Raw genomic sequence first — 13,169 nt, forward strand, 5'->3', positions numbered from 1 at the left:
CAGATATATACAGACAATGAATTCACTGCACACCCCTACCGCCTACTGTATGAAACATAATGTATCCAGCATGATTCTATGAAGCAAACTGTGGATTGGAATTCATGCCTCGTGCTAAAGCTGTACAAAGATAACTGAAGGAATTTCCATATAGGTCACGCGAAAATCAGACAAATGTCTGAGAACCACTGTGAGCTGCTCTTGACTAATAGTAAAACAAGGACAAAGTCATCCATCTATGTTTATAGATTTTGCACTGAAATCCCCATTACAGGTTATCTCAAGTGAATTAAGAAAAGCCATTTAGCAGAAAACCATTCCACCCACCCCAAGGATAATATTCAGATCCTGACATTACTCATTATCCTGCAAGGACACAAACTTGGAAGCTGGAAGTAGGGACAGGGTCGCCTCTTAAGTCATGTGCCCGCATTGTCCGCAATTGTAATCTTACAAGAAAAATGATTTCCACCAGATCTGGTTGAGTGGCAACAAGAAGAGAGATGATAACTATGACAGAAACACAGGCTTTTGGATTCGATCTTTCCAATGAATCAATCAATTGATTCAGTTCATTCACATAACCTCTCTGAATGATTCAGTTCACAAAACAAGCATAATTCATTTCTAAATTGGACTGATACAGTTCTTGAATTCAAGTCACTGACTTTAATGATTAATTTTTTTTGCATCCGTGCACAGTACAAACACTATATGCCACAGAAACACTATGAGCTAGTGTTAGTTGTTGTTACAGATGACGAAAAGCCATACTCATTAAACAACATGTCAACCTTTACACCGCTGAGCTTTCTGCCTCTATGTAATTTCCAACAAACTAGCAGCAAAAGCCGAGCCCTCAGATTCCCCGTACGTTTAACTCATCATCAGTATTGGTCAGAAATACAAACTCATTTTTTCAATGATAATGAGTGAAGGATGGGATTAGCACGGGGCGGTCCATGGATGTTCTGTGTTGATCTGGACTGGACATTAATCACTGTCAAACAGGGTTCAGTCTGTCAATGTGTTTGAGACAGACCTTTGTGCCCCAACCGAGAGCTACTTCTTATCACTATAGAAACAGCAGCTAACCACACTACAGACAGGCAAGACCAGAAAAGTTGTTCTTGGTACAAAAAAAAATACTATAGAACTGACAAAGTTGGAGACCAATGTTACAGCCAAAACAAAGGTACACTTAAAGTGCAGTCTTTTAGGTATGAACTTACTTGATAGGTCTAGCTTTTAAAATCTGTGGTACGCTTAAACACTGCTTGACTCAACATAAGGCCAAATATGTATCGCTTTTCCCACGGCTATGGAAACTTAGTCTGATCTTATCAGTTTTCCCTGATGGGGGCAATTTATAGACCTTTATGGGGTGTAAGACATATTGGATCAACGTCTGGAAGAAAGGCAAGGCCTCAAGAGGAAGATCACTTCAGGTCAGAGCGATAAGAGGCTCAATCCACGACATGAATCTTGAATGCACCTGATAAGTGACTCTGGCTTTTTTTCCCCATTCGGAGGCCTTTTGTTCATTCGTCTTGCTGTATTCAAAAGTGGCTGGAAGCAAAGGGCAATTAATATCTCATTTTACAGCCAGAGTTTACATGGTCTGTCATTCCAGATCTGAAAGGAATTCCATTCATATCTGCATTTTGGAAATTTGCCGAGCAATTGTGCCTTTTTCGAATTACCTATCAAAATTCAATATCAGAGTTCATACACTTCTAAAAATGACTGTCATCCAAAGGATGAAAGAAAGAATTGTCAAACTAAATAATAACCGGCTTTTTTATTGAGCTGAGCTGAGTGAAATTGATTTCTCTGTTACTTTTAAGGGTTGTGATAAAACAAATCAGGTGTGCAGAAAACTGTCAGTGACAGTGAGAGGGCAGAGAAAAGAAATTCTGTATCTGTACAGTGGTGGCTCTATATTTTTATGTGTAATGAATGAGTCATTTAAAGCAATCTTTGCTTGCTTTGAATTTAAAATTTTATTTTAAACTTGGCAACTCCAAACTTAAGCAAATTAGACTACAGTCAACCTTTTCTTTTCAAAAAGGGTGTTAGTAATGCTACTAAATACTAATTAAAATGATTCAACTACATTGAAGGTATTTAAAGAATACATATATTTAAAAAAAAATATAATAATACACTAATATACATAAAAAAAACAAATACATTAAAATAACCATAATTATGTGTCACAAAAGGATCTCAATTATGACAAATACATTAAGCATACATTTACAGTTTTAAGAAAATGCATCAATATAATCAAACCCATTTAGCAAAATATTATTCGGTAAAATTTTGGAATGGGGAACACATTCACTACTTTTGCCTCAATAAACTCTTAATTTACTGCTCATTAATAGTTAGTAAGGTAGTTGTTGTAGGGTTTAAGTTTAGGTATGGGGTGTAGGGGTTATGTATTTAGGAATGTTGATAATGGTCATGCAGAATAAGGCATTAATATGTGCTTAATAAGTACTAATAATCAGCCAATATGCAAGCTAATAAGCAACTAGTTAAAAGTGAGAATTGTTCCCCTAGTAAATTGTTACCTACCTATTTTAAAACAATATTTCTAGCCTCTTTTTATGAATCAAACAACCCAATTTGTGAATCTACTGAAAACTTTAAGCTAGTAGCAACTGTATTTTATTTACACAAATGCTTGACCATCATGCATATGGAAGTAAAATTAAAAATGAAAAAGTTGACTTTTGACATCTCAAAATCAATTTCCATTAACTGATGTTATGCGACTAAAACGAATGGTGAATTTTTTCTTTTCACGACAAGTCGTTTAAAAAAATCATGGCAACAGATGTTAGTAGGTTTAAGTATATTGCAGCCTCTGCATTACCCATTATTTTTAATTTGGGCGTTTAGGCATGTTATCCAAGCATTCAAGGGAAAGGGAAAGGACCTTATATACTTGGGAGCGGTCACATTTGAGGTGTTTCTGGGTGTTTCTCCCTCATACCTCTTTCTAGGTCTTGATAAATTGTGTCATTTCTTTGGAATCCAGTATTCCCGTAATTCTTTTGTCTTTTATAAGTTTAGTAAAGAACTCGTCTCGTCTCTCATCTCATCTTCGTGTCAAAACATACCGCCTTCTTTAAAGAATGATCGACTTTTACATACACCAGGTGACCTGTAAATGCGAAAAAAATGCTTCCATTGAATTTTTGCAAAATATTCCTTTTTTAAATTCCCTGAAAAACCGCATCATGCGAGCATAACATTTTTTTTTGCGATATATGGGAGTTTTTGCGAAATTGACGCGTTTCCATTGGGCGTATTTTCACAACTTCCAATATGCACAATTTGAAGGGTAATGGAAGCTACAGTTACTGGTTTTATATTTTACTCCGAGTCAGAGACAGGCTTCCGTATCTGTAGAGTAACACAGATCATTTGACTGCAAATTGCTCGTTTACCTTTTTCCAACTGAAAGAAATGAGTGGTATTATAATGAGACATTTTACCTCATGAAAAAGATATAGGACAGATCACGAACATTTCAGGGAAGATAGCAAAGTGCCTCAGAGCTGGGGTATTAAATCACTAGAATGGGGACAATGTTCCCACCGTGCTCCACAAAAGCACTAACACCCATCTCCCATAGTTGTGCAGGGTCACCATTGCACTGAATGGGCCCCCTTTCTCCAGCTTTTGGGGGCTTCACCAACAACACCATCAATGGGAATAGTGTTCCTCCCCCACAATGGGCAAATCAACTGTGGGAGCATTTTGGTCTCTACCCTTTTCCCCGTCTCCTCATTGAAGCCTCCTTGGACCAAACAATGCCAAAGAAAAGATGCATGCCTTCACGTCCGCTTACATACAACTGCATCCCTCCCTTGACAGCGGGGCAGAGAAAACCAGCTTTACAAATATTAAAATGACAATCCACTGTTCACTATGACAAACGACAAACAAATAACTTGAGTTCTCTAACTGGAAGCATTTGCATCTAGATATGCTTTCCAGTTGTTAAAGACATTTCCGCCACTTGTCTGACTGGCTTCAGGAGCTGACGGAAACTCTTAAGAGAAAACTTCAGCCTGCTAAGGGACACGATTTCTCAATTGCGAAAAAGGTGAGATTAAGGAAGTATAGCATTTGTTTAATTAGAACCCACAAGAGTGAGCAATGCGTCTCGCTTGATTTGTGTAAAAACATCTCCATGACAACATAAGACATAATTGTCAGTTCCAGGGCTTAATTGTTTGTTGTATTTCAGCTGCCGTCTGTCTGCAAGACATTCTGCAAAAAACAACAACAAATGCATTGACAAGATAAGACTCCAGACAAATTGAGCGCCTTCAATCACATCAAGTATTAATTAGGACTGCAGACAGCAAGCAGCTCAGCCGTATCACAGATCACATTTCACAGACCGAGTAGTGCGCAGCCATCCGTCCACACCAGGTTTCTGACATTCAGAAGGGTTGCGCCATGGACAGTTGCACATTTGAAAACAACGTGTGACTGCAGTTTATCAGAAATGAACAGACCAAGACGATAATCCATCTACACGATTTGTTTTTCCAGTTGAGCCCCAAACAGTCGAACTGTTTGGGGAATACATTTGATTCAACACACCCTGCCATCCCTCCCCCCCCCCGGCAAACAAAAGATAGCAGGGCGTTCCTACAATATTCTTGAGAAACGGCCAAGAGCCAGCAAACTCCTTCTGTTCCACCCCTTGATAACAGGAATAATAATGAAGCAATTCATGAAAAGCAACAATTCACACCAATCACGGCATCAAAATGGAGAACATCACAAAAACCTTTATTCCCTTTCAGGGACGGCCTGGGAACACCATAAGCTAAGTTTCCTCTTTCAAATCCAGTGACATCACAGGTTCAGGATGTGTTGCATTTCCACCTGACAAGCCACTGGGGCTAAACTATGATAATTCTTTGAATAGTTAAGTTAACTATGCCACTTTTGTGTTGAAACGTTTGATATCTTCATTCTCTCTCTCTCTCTCTCCCTTATATATTTTACAATACCGGTAAATTAAAGGTGAAACATGGCAACAAAATAATGCAATAAACATTAACTGCATCACAGAAAATGTAACACAAAACACCCTAATGTACATTACTGATAACAAAAATAAGAAACAACTTAATTATTAATACAAAATAAGGTAACACTTTACTTGAAGGGGTGTGCATAAGACTGACATGACACCTTCATAATCATGACATGACACGTGTCATAAATATGAAGGAGGTTTTATGAATGTTTATGACAACTGTCATTAAGTGTCATTCACTCAATTATGTCATTTTTAATGCAAAGATGACATTGTTTGAGATGTCCGAGTTTTGACAACTTGACATAAACCAATACATCATAACCTGTCAGTGTCTTTGTCATGACAACTTGACATCAGCAAAACATCATAACCTGTCATAAACATGACATAGCAGATTAATTATCAAACTTAAAAAAAACTAATTAGCTTTATGGGTTAACATTACATGACATTATTTTGGTAACATTTCAGTATAGGGAACACATATATAAACGATTAACTATGACTTTTCCCTCAATAAACTCTTAATTTACTGCTTATTATAGTTAATTGTTAGGTTTAGGTATTGGGTAGGATTAAGAATGTAGAATATGGTCATGCAGAATAAGGCATTAATATGTGCTTTATAAGTACTAATAAATAGCCAATATTTTAGCCATATGAATGCTAATAGTAATAAGCAACTAGTTAAAAGACCCTAAAATAAAGTGTTACCATTATTTTATAACAGTGTCATCTTTTTTACGAAATTTGAAATTTTCTATTTTCTGACCTTCTGTTGGAGGAAACTTAAAAAAAAACATGAAATGAAAAATAGTCATGACGCTGTTATAAAATTATTTGTCAGAGTATTGTCACTTAATGACATTTTAATGACAAGTTCAATTTGTACCACTGTACTTGAGCTCAAGATACATACTTATGACACTATTATAATGGCCTCATGTCAAAACCAACTACATGACAGTTTAATGTAATGTTAACCCATAAAGCTAAATGATGTCAAGTTGTCATGACAAAGACACTGACAGGTTATGATGTATTGGTTTATGTCAAGTTGTCAAAACTCGGACATCTCAAACAATGTCATCTTTGCATTAAAAATGACATAATTGAGTGAATGACACTTAATGACAGTTGTCATAAACATTCATAAAACCTCCTTCATATTTATGACACGTGTCATGTCATGATTATGAAGGTGTCATGTCAGTCTTATGCACACCCCTTCAAGTAAAGTGTTACCCAAAATAATCATGAGATGTGTCCCACAGGAACTCATAGGACATATAGGAATATCTTTTTACTGTTTTTCACTGTAATAATAGTTTTTTCTCTCAAAATACATAAATTTGATTGTATTTTACAGTAAAATTACATATAATGCAATTCTTCTTTTATGTTCCACAGAAGAAAGAATGTCATACAGTTTTGGAATGAAATGAGGGTGAGTAAAAGATGACAGAATTTTCATTTTTGGCTGATCTTTCCCTTTAAGCTCAGATACCTAACTAAGCCTAAAACAAGGCAGAAGTACACTTGACATTGACACTCTATTCCATGCAGTCATATCTACTGCCAGTCAGATCAAGTTCTTTCCCATTAAACTTTTATCCACACTGTCCCCTCTCAAATGATGATTCCGCATCAGAAATAATTCACATGGCACATCTTATGTATGCACCGCTAAAACTTTCATAAGGGCTACCAAGTCATCACTTCTCAAGTGCTAAAATTATTTATGCTGATATCAAATGCAAATGATCAGATTTCCTTCCATTTTCAGGTCTCGTTACTATGGATGTCACTCACTACGGACGCATGTAACTGATGTCCAGATAAGGCTACTACTTCTTTACTTTCAAACTGACAAGGGATCACATAAGATCATTACACATTAAAACCTACTTTACATTTGAAAAGAGAGGCCTCATGCACAACGAAAACACATGAATCGACTGGCACATGTGGTAGTGGTGGTGGTGGGGGGAGCTGTATGAATATTAATACTCATACACAAAAGCCTTTAGTGGACCGGCAAACAAACAGACTCTTTGGTTAAGAGAGACGTTCACAAGCCGCCTCAGGCACACGTAGACAAACACAATAGCTCCAGACTTCCTTCATCATATGAATGATGACAATCTACTGTGGAGTGTCAGACCCCTCAGACTGAGTCATACTATGACTATAAGGACACCCTTGAGGTTTTCTCTTGAAATTGACGTTGAAAACATAGTCTGAACCTATAGAAATCCTTATCAAGAACCCAAGAAGAAAGAAGCATCATTAATAAACAATTGAGAAGAGAAGTCTCAGCTCAACAAACCCAACATATACACACTTTTCCAAGAGACATCCATGTAAACATTGTGGTGAGTGGTGTTTAGGTAGAATAAGATGGTACTTGACTGAGTAAGCTTGGGTAAATATATCTCTGAATCCCCCTAAGGATAGTCAAGCTAAAAATAATAAACCATTTATTCTCACTTTAAATGAGAGACAATGGGGTCTCAAGTTATAATAATGGTGAAACATCATGATTTTTTTTTTACTGTAACACAATCAAGGATGAAAAAGCAGAAATTTCAAAGCAATCTGCACATGCTTTCCTTTCTAGACCAAAGCAAAAGATTTTTTTAGAGAATACTATATCAGGCCAGTTGTATGAACACAGCCATTAGATTAAGACTGTGTCTTAAAGGGTTAGTTCACCCAAAAATCAAAATTCTATCATTAATTACTGTAGTTCCAAACCCGTAAAACTATCGTTCGTCCTCGGAACGGACTTTTTGAATTATCAAAGTTTCAATTGCATAGGCTGTCTATGGAGGGACAGAAAGCTCTCAGATTTTATCAAAAAGATCTTCATTTGCGTTCTGATGAAGAACAAAAGTCTTATGGGTTTGGAATGACATGAGGGTGAGTAATTAATGACAGAATTTTCTTTTTTTGGGTGAAATAACCCTTTAAGGACTAATTTGAGCAACTAGCAGTTAGTTAGGTGTAATCAGTCTTACTTTTTGTTATTAAATTAGACCAATCTAGGTTTTTATGTAACTGACAAAGTTATGAACAGTCTTGAAGAAAAATATTTGATGACTAACTTGTAAGACTAGTCTTAGCAGTTTATGTATATTATTTTCCAGGAAAAGGTTAGTGAAGCATTTTCCAGTCTAAAGTGCTGCTGCACAGGATGATGTCTTACATCAAACCTTGATGTCGTCTGTCCTAGGAGAGCATGCGAGCTTGCGCATCTTGATCAATAAAAACTCTTTTATTTTAGCTTAAAAGAGCATCAAATGCATCTATCATTTATTCCTACTTAGCCAACAATTTGAAATCTAAGGATTGGAACAGATTTGGACTGCTCAATCATTTGCCTTTCATTATATTACATAGTTTTCAACAAAATTGTTGTTGTCACCCTGTGATGAACCAAAAGACTGTGATTAGTTGCTTGTATGTTTGATTGCAGTTAAATCTCCGAAGGAAAGTAGATCTCCAGGATTTAGCAGCCCTGATTTAAATTGTGCCAGGCCAACAGGTGATTTTCCCTCTCTAGAATCGGCGTTTGTGTACTATCTATCAGCCATCTCTATCAGAGTGTGCTTTGTCTACAAGACTCGACACTGCCCCCTACCGTTTCTGACCAGCGCTACACTCTATGTTTTATACACCTGCTCTCCGGTTCGTAAAGAGAACTTGAACATCATTGGAACCAAACTCAATTGTTTCAATTCAAACGATAGTGAAAAAAAGGGAACAAAATGAAAGCACGTCTTAAAACAGCTGGGTTTTTACATTTTGAGGAAATTGAAAATTGAGCCTGAGTGTAACAAAGCCAAGGCACAGATTTAGCTCATTATGAAAATGCGCGCGGCTGACAAATTAAGTGCCAGGCAGATCAGAAACTAGAAGCGTTTATGTCTGCAGATATCGCCAACAATAATCGGTTCAGCGCCAACCTGCATTTCCTAAAATATCAGTAAACTGTCATTAGATGAGTCATTGTAATGTTTAGGTAGCTACTTGATCTCATTGATGGCCATAGTACGTACTAGGCTACTTTTTCTTGTAGACTACCTCTGTTTTTTGGCATTGGCGCCTTTGTTTTGTGTTGTAAAGAGAGCTTAAGTTATAGAAAGAAAAGAAACTTTACTGTTGCTGTTGTATGTGGCTATGAAAAAAATATAAGTCTTCTTTACCTCTCTCTATAACATCATTGCACATCATTCACATACGACAGCCGAGTGACAGTATCATTCACTCACAAACATACTGACTAAAAAAATGAAATACCGGTTTCTGTATTCAAATAATAAAAGAAATATGAATATCTTTTCTGTTAACGCTTATAAAGTTGCTCAAAAACACAAAGATATAGCCTACTGTAGGTAGCCGAGAGATGATAAATCCTTCCCTCCACCTTTTCTGAGAGGCTTATTCGAACATTCTGTGCAAAAGTGCTCGGTGAAAAGTATGGAAATATGCACAAGGAAAACCCATCAAATGCCAAACGATGGTAAAGAGAGTAAAATATAACGTATTTTACTGGGAGCTTGAGAGGGCGAACGTTTCGATTCCAAAGCAAAATTCCTCGGATCTTCAACAGAACGTGAGCAGCGAGTAAATTCCTTGTCAGGATAAAGGAATACTCTACTGAATGCTGTTCATATAAAACATTCATGTTCTTTAATAAAATGAGAGGAAAGGACTGTTTAAACGACATGACATTCCCAATGAGGGTTGTTTTATCACCATAAAGAGAGAAAATCTGCCAATATCCATTTTTATTAGATAAGGAGTCTTCAATAATTAAAAAAGCAATATTACTAAAAAAAAAAATGTTCCTACTCGTTCATGCGAATCCACTGGCAAATATTTTTTTTAAAACAAAACATGAAATTAGACAATTATTTAAATTGTAAAGAAAGAAAATAAATGAATGTAATTAAATTAGGCAATGCTATGTTTATGTTCTTCACAAATGAAAGAAAAATCACAGAGATTCGTTGAAACGTTGATAGTCAGTAAAATCTGCCCACAGAACTGGACCGCAGAAGTTCTTAAAGTACTTCACACAGTATCATCCTACTCCAAGAACATTAGAGGCGGTTTCTATAAATAACTACATGTAAAGGTGAGGTAATGATATCTAAGAGAGTTTTTTTACCTTCTGATGTCCTTCCTCTGAAGTAAACTCTACCGTACGTAAAACGCAACGCATAAACCGCAATCTCCGCTTTGCGTAGGTCTCCTGTGCAGTATCCCTTTTCTGTGAATGACTTCCACCGATCGACCTGCAGCTGCTTTACTGCGCTGTGCTGGAAAGAGGAGGCTACTACAGAAGGACAGCTGCAATTCAAACGAATAGGGGTGCAAACTCTGGTATGAAGCTCCACCTCAAATGTTTGGCTCGGTGGCTGCAATAGTTGATGAAGCTCTCATGTTGCTTTCTAAATACATTTTTATAATAGAAACGTTGTTATCCTGTTTCAAATGATCAAAAAAGACATTGTCTTTTAGGATTCAGCAACACCCCCATATCCAGCCTGGATAGTCTGTCCCTAGAATCAGTGAGGTGCCATGGCAATTAATTAACTGTTTGAATCGCACAATGTTGCCAAAAGTAGCAATGTCTCATATCATCATGTCTTGGTTTTGGTATGGTGCAATCAAAAAACTCTGACAAAGATGTACTGTGGCACCATGTCATATGGGAATGGCATGATATTTTGATATATATCACGGTACACGATTAGCATATTCATATACCACGGTGTTTACATGGTAAAGGCTATTGCAAGGATTTATCAAAAATGTTCAAAAACACATACAACGGTACCAAATACATAGTAGGCCTATTACTGTTTTATTAGTAAAAATGTACTTAAGAGCAAAAATTCACTAAAAATGACAGAAAATTCTAAAATATGGGGCAAGTTGGCCTAATTTATTCAGTTGATGTATTTGGGATAAATAGAATACACAGATAATAGATGTAAGGTAGAGAGAGTTACAGTATAAGAAAGAATTAATCATATAATTTAACTACTCTATTTCTCCTGTCTATAGGGAAGGTGAATAGCATTTATAGCCAACATAACAATTAGGCCTGTATCCAACCAATATACCTTTAAATTTATGTTTTTATAAATAAATGATGCAAAGAAAACACCATGTGTAAATGTATTGGCTTGACTCTTGAAAGTTGCTTTCATTTTGGAGAACTGTCACATTACTGTACACTGTGATAATACGTTATACGCCCAAACACTGCAAGCTGCAATATGCATTAAGCAGCTGTGGATGTGATGAGGGAGGTGACTCAATACAATCAAGAGTCAAGACATGTGGTACTACTGTCACATCCAGGTGGTGGCACTACAGTGTGTCTGACGCAGCACGATCATTGCAAATATGATACGATAATTATTAGTTTAGGCCTATTATTTAATGCTTCCTTAAGTAATGGGGTATGAAAACATAAGAAAATACTTATTATTAGGGCATATATTCATGAAATAGCAACACTGAGGAACTACCTTAGAACTACAATTTTTTTTTTTTTTTTAAATATATTATAGAATATAAAACTGATATTTCCGACTTGCTACAGTACCTGGCAACCATTGACTACAGTTAGGCAAATGAAATTACTTGTCAAAAGAATGGTTTATTGATTATTATTGAGCTGTTCAATTAGTTTAGGCCAAACTGTTTTAATAGAATACTTATTTCTTATTTAAGAGTAAAATAAATTAACATTATTTTCACATTTTTTTCTTAAGCAAATTACATATAGTCATACCTTAAAGGGTTAATTAACCTAAAAATGCTGTCATTTATTACTCACCCTCATGTCGTTCTACACCTGTAAGGCCTTCATTCATCTTCAGAACACAAATTAAGATCTTTTTGATGAAATCCGATGGCTCAGTGAGGCCTGCATTCACAGCAATGACATTTCCTCTCTCAAAATCCATAAAAGTACTAAAAACATATTTAAAACAATTCATGCGAGTTCAATAGTTCTTCCTTAATATTATAAAGTGTTATAAATATAGTGATGGGCCGATTTCAAAACACTGCTTCGGAGCTTTACGAAACAAATCAGTGATTCGGAGCGTGATTTCAGCAGTTTAGCCGTTTGATAGGAGATCACTGATTTGTTTCGTAAAGCTCCGAAGTAGTGTTTTGAAATCGGCCCATCACTAGGCTATATTGTTAAAAAGTCATTATTTAGTGTTTTTTTGGTGCACAAAAAGTATTCTTGTCACTTTATAATATTAAGGAAGAACTACTGAACTCACATGAACTGATTTAAATATGTTTTTAGTACTTTTATGGATCTTGAGAGAGGAAATGTCATTGCTTTGAATGCAGGCCTCACTGAGCCATAGGATTTCATCAAAAATATCTTAATTCGTGTTCCGAAGATGAATGAAGGCCTTACGGGTGTAGAACGACATGAGGGTGAGTAATTAATGACATTATTTTCATTTTTGGGTGAACTAACCCTTTAAATGTGAATTTTGAAGCCTCCATGTTTTTTTTTTTTTTTTTTTTTTTTAAAAACACATAGGTTGCTAACAAGTTGTTAGCACCTTTAAAAAAAACCTTATTTATAAATTATTTACAGTTGTTTCTCTAGATTTACAACACCATCCAACATTCTAGATATTTTTCCTCATTGTAAGTTGAGCCATTCACTGCCTGCAACACCAGCAGTTTTTCTATTTTGTATAATAGCCTCTATTTATAATATTTTGTTGACTTTGTAAGATTATAAATGTGGTTCATTCAGTTCAATAGATGGAGCTAAAAAGAATTTTGAAACCATCTTGTAACTTTTCATTGAACATTCATTAATCAAAACAGGAAGGCCTAATTATTTTCAGTTTTGAAGCTTATGTTCAAGAACCAGTAAGTCATTTGAATAGAATGACTTTTCACCGTTTCTGCATGGATGATAAATAATTTACATGAGCTAAAATTACACACATTTACAAGTATGTGTGTGCGTGTGTGTGTATGTATGGTCAGGGTATATACGGCGCCCTCAATAAACTACATTTCCGAAGAAACT

The 13,169-nt window shown here is 35.9% G+C and overlaps 1 protein-coding gene across 4 annotated transcripts in view; it reads right to left on the reverse strand.

Moving 5' to 3' along the window:
• Positions 1-10,402, reverse strand: part of sema5ba (sema domain, seven thrombospondin repeats (type 1 and type 1-like), transmembrane domain (TM) and short cytoplasmic domain, (semaphorin) 5Ba) — a 167,265-nt gene extending 156,863 nt beyond the window's left edge. Inside the window, exon 1 of one of the 4 annotated variants that reach the window (XR_007185294.1) lies at positions 10,254-10,394. Coding sequence is in view for 2 of the 4 variants with exons in the window: in XM_048193537.1 (XP_048049494.1) it covers positions 10,254-10,307 (54 nt within the window). In the remaining 2 variants the exon portion in view is untranslated. Of the gene's footprint in view, positions 1-10,253 lie in introns of all 4 variants that reach the window. The other 3 variants (XM_048193535.1, XM_048193537.1, XM_048193534.1) reach the window with 3 other exon arrangements.
• Between the last annotated feature and the right edge of the window lie 2,767 nt (positions 10,403-13,169).

The sequence above is a fragment of the Megalobrama amblycephala genome, linkage group LG6, assembly GCF_018812025.1.
Source record: "Megalobrama amblycephala isolate DHTTF-2021 linkage group LG6, ASM1881202v1, whole genome shotgun sequence".
Lineage (NCBI taxonomy): Eukaryota > Metazoa > Chordata > Actinopteri > Cypriniformes > Xenocyprididae > Megalobrama > Megalobrama amblycephala.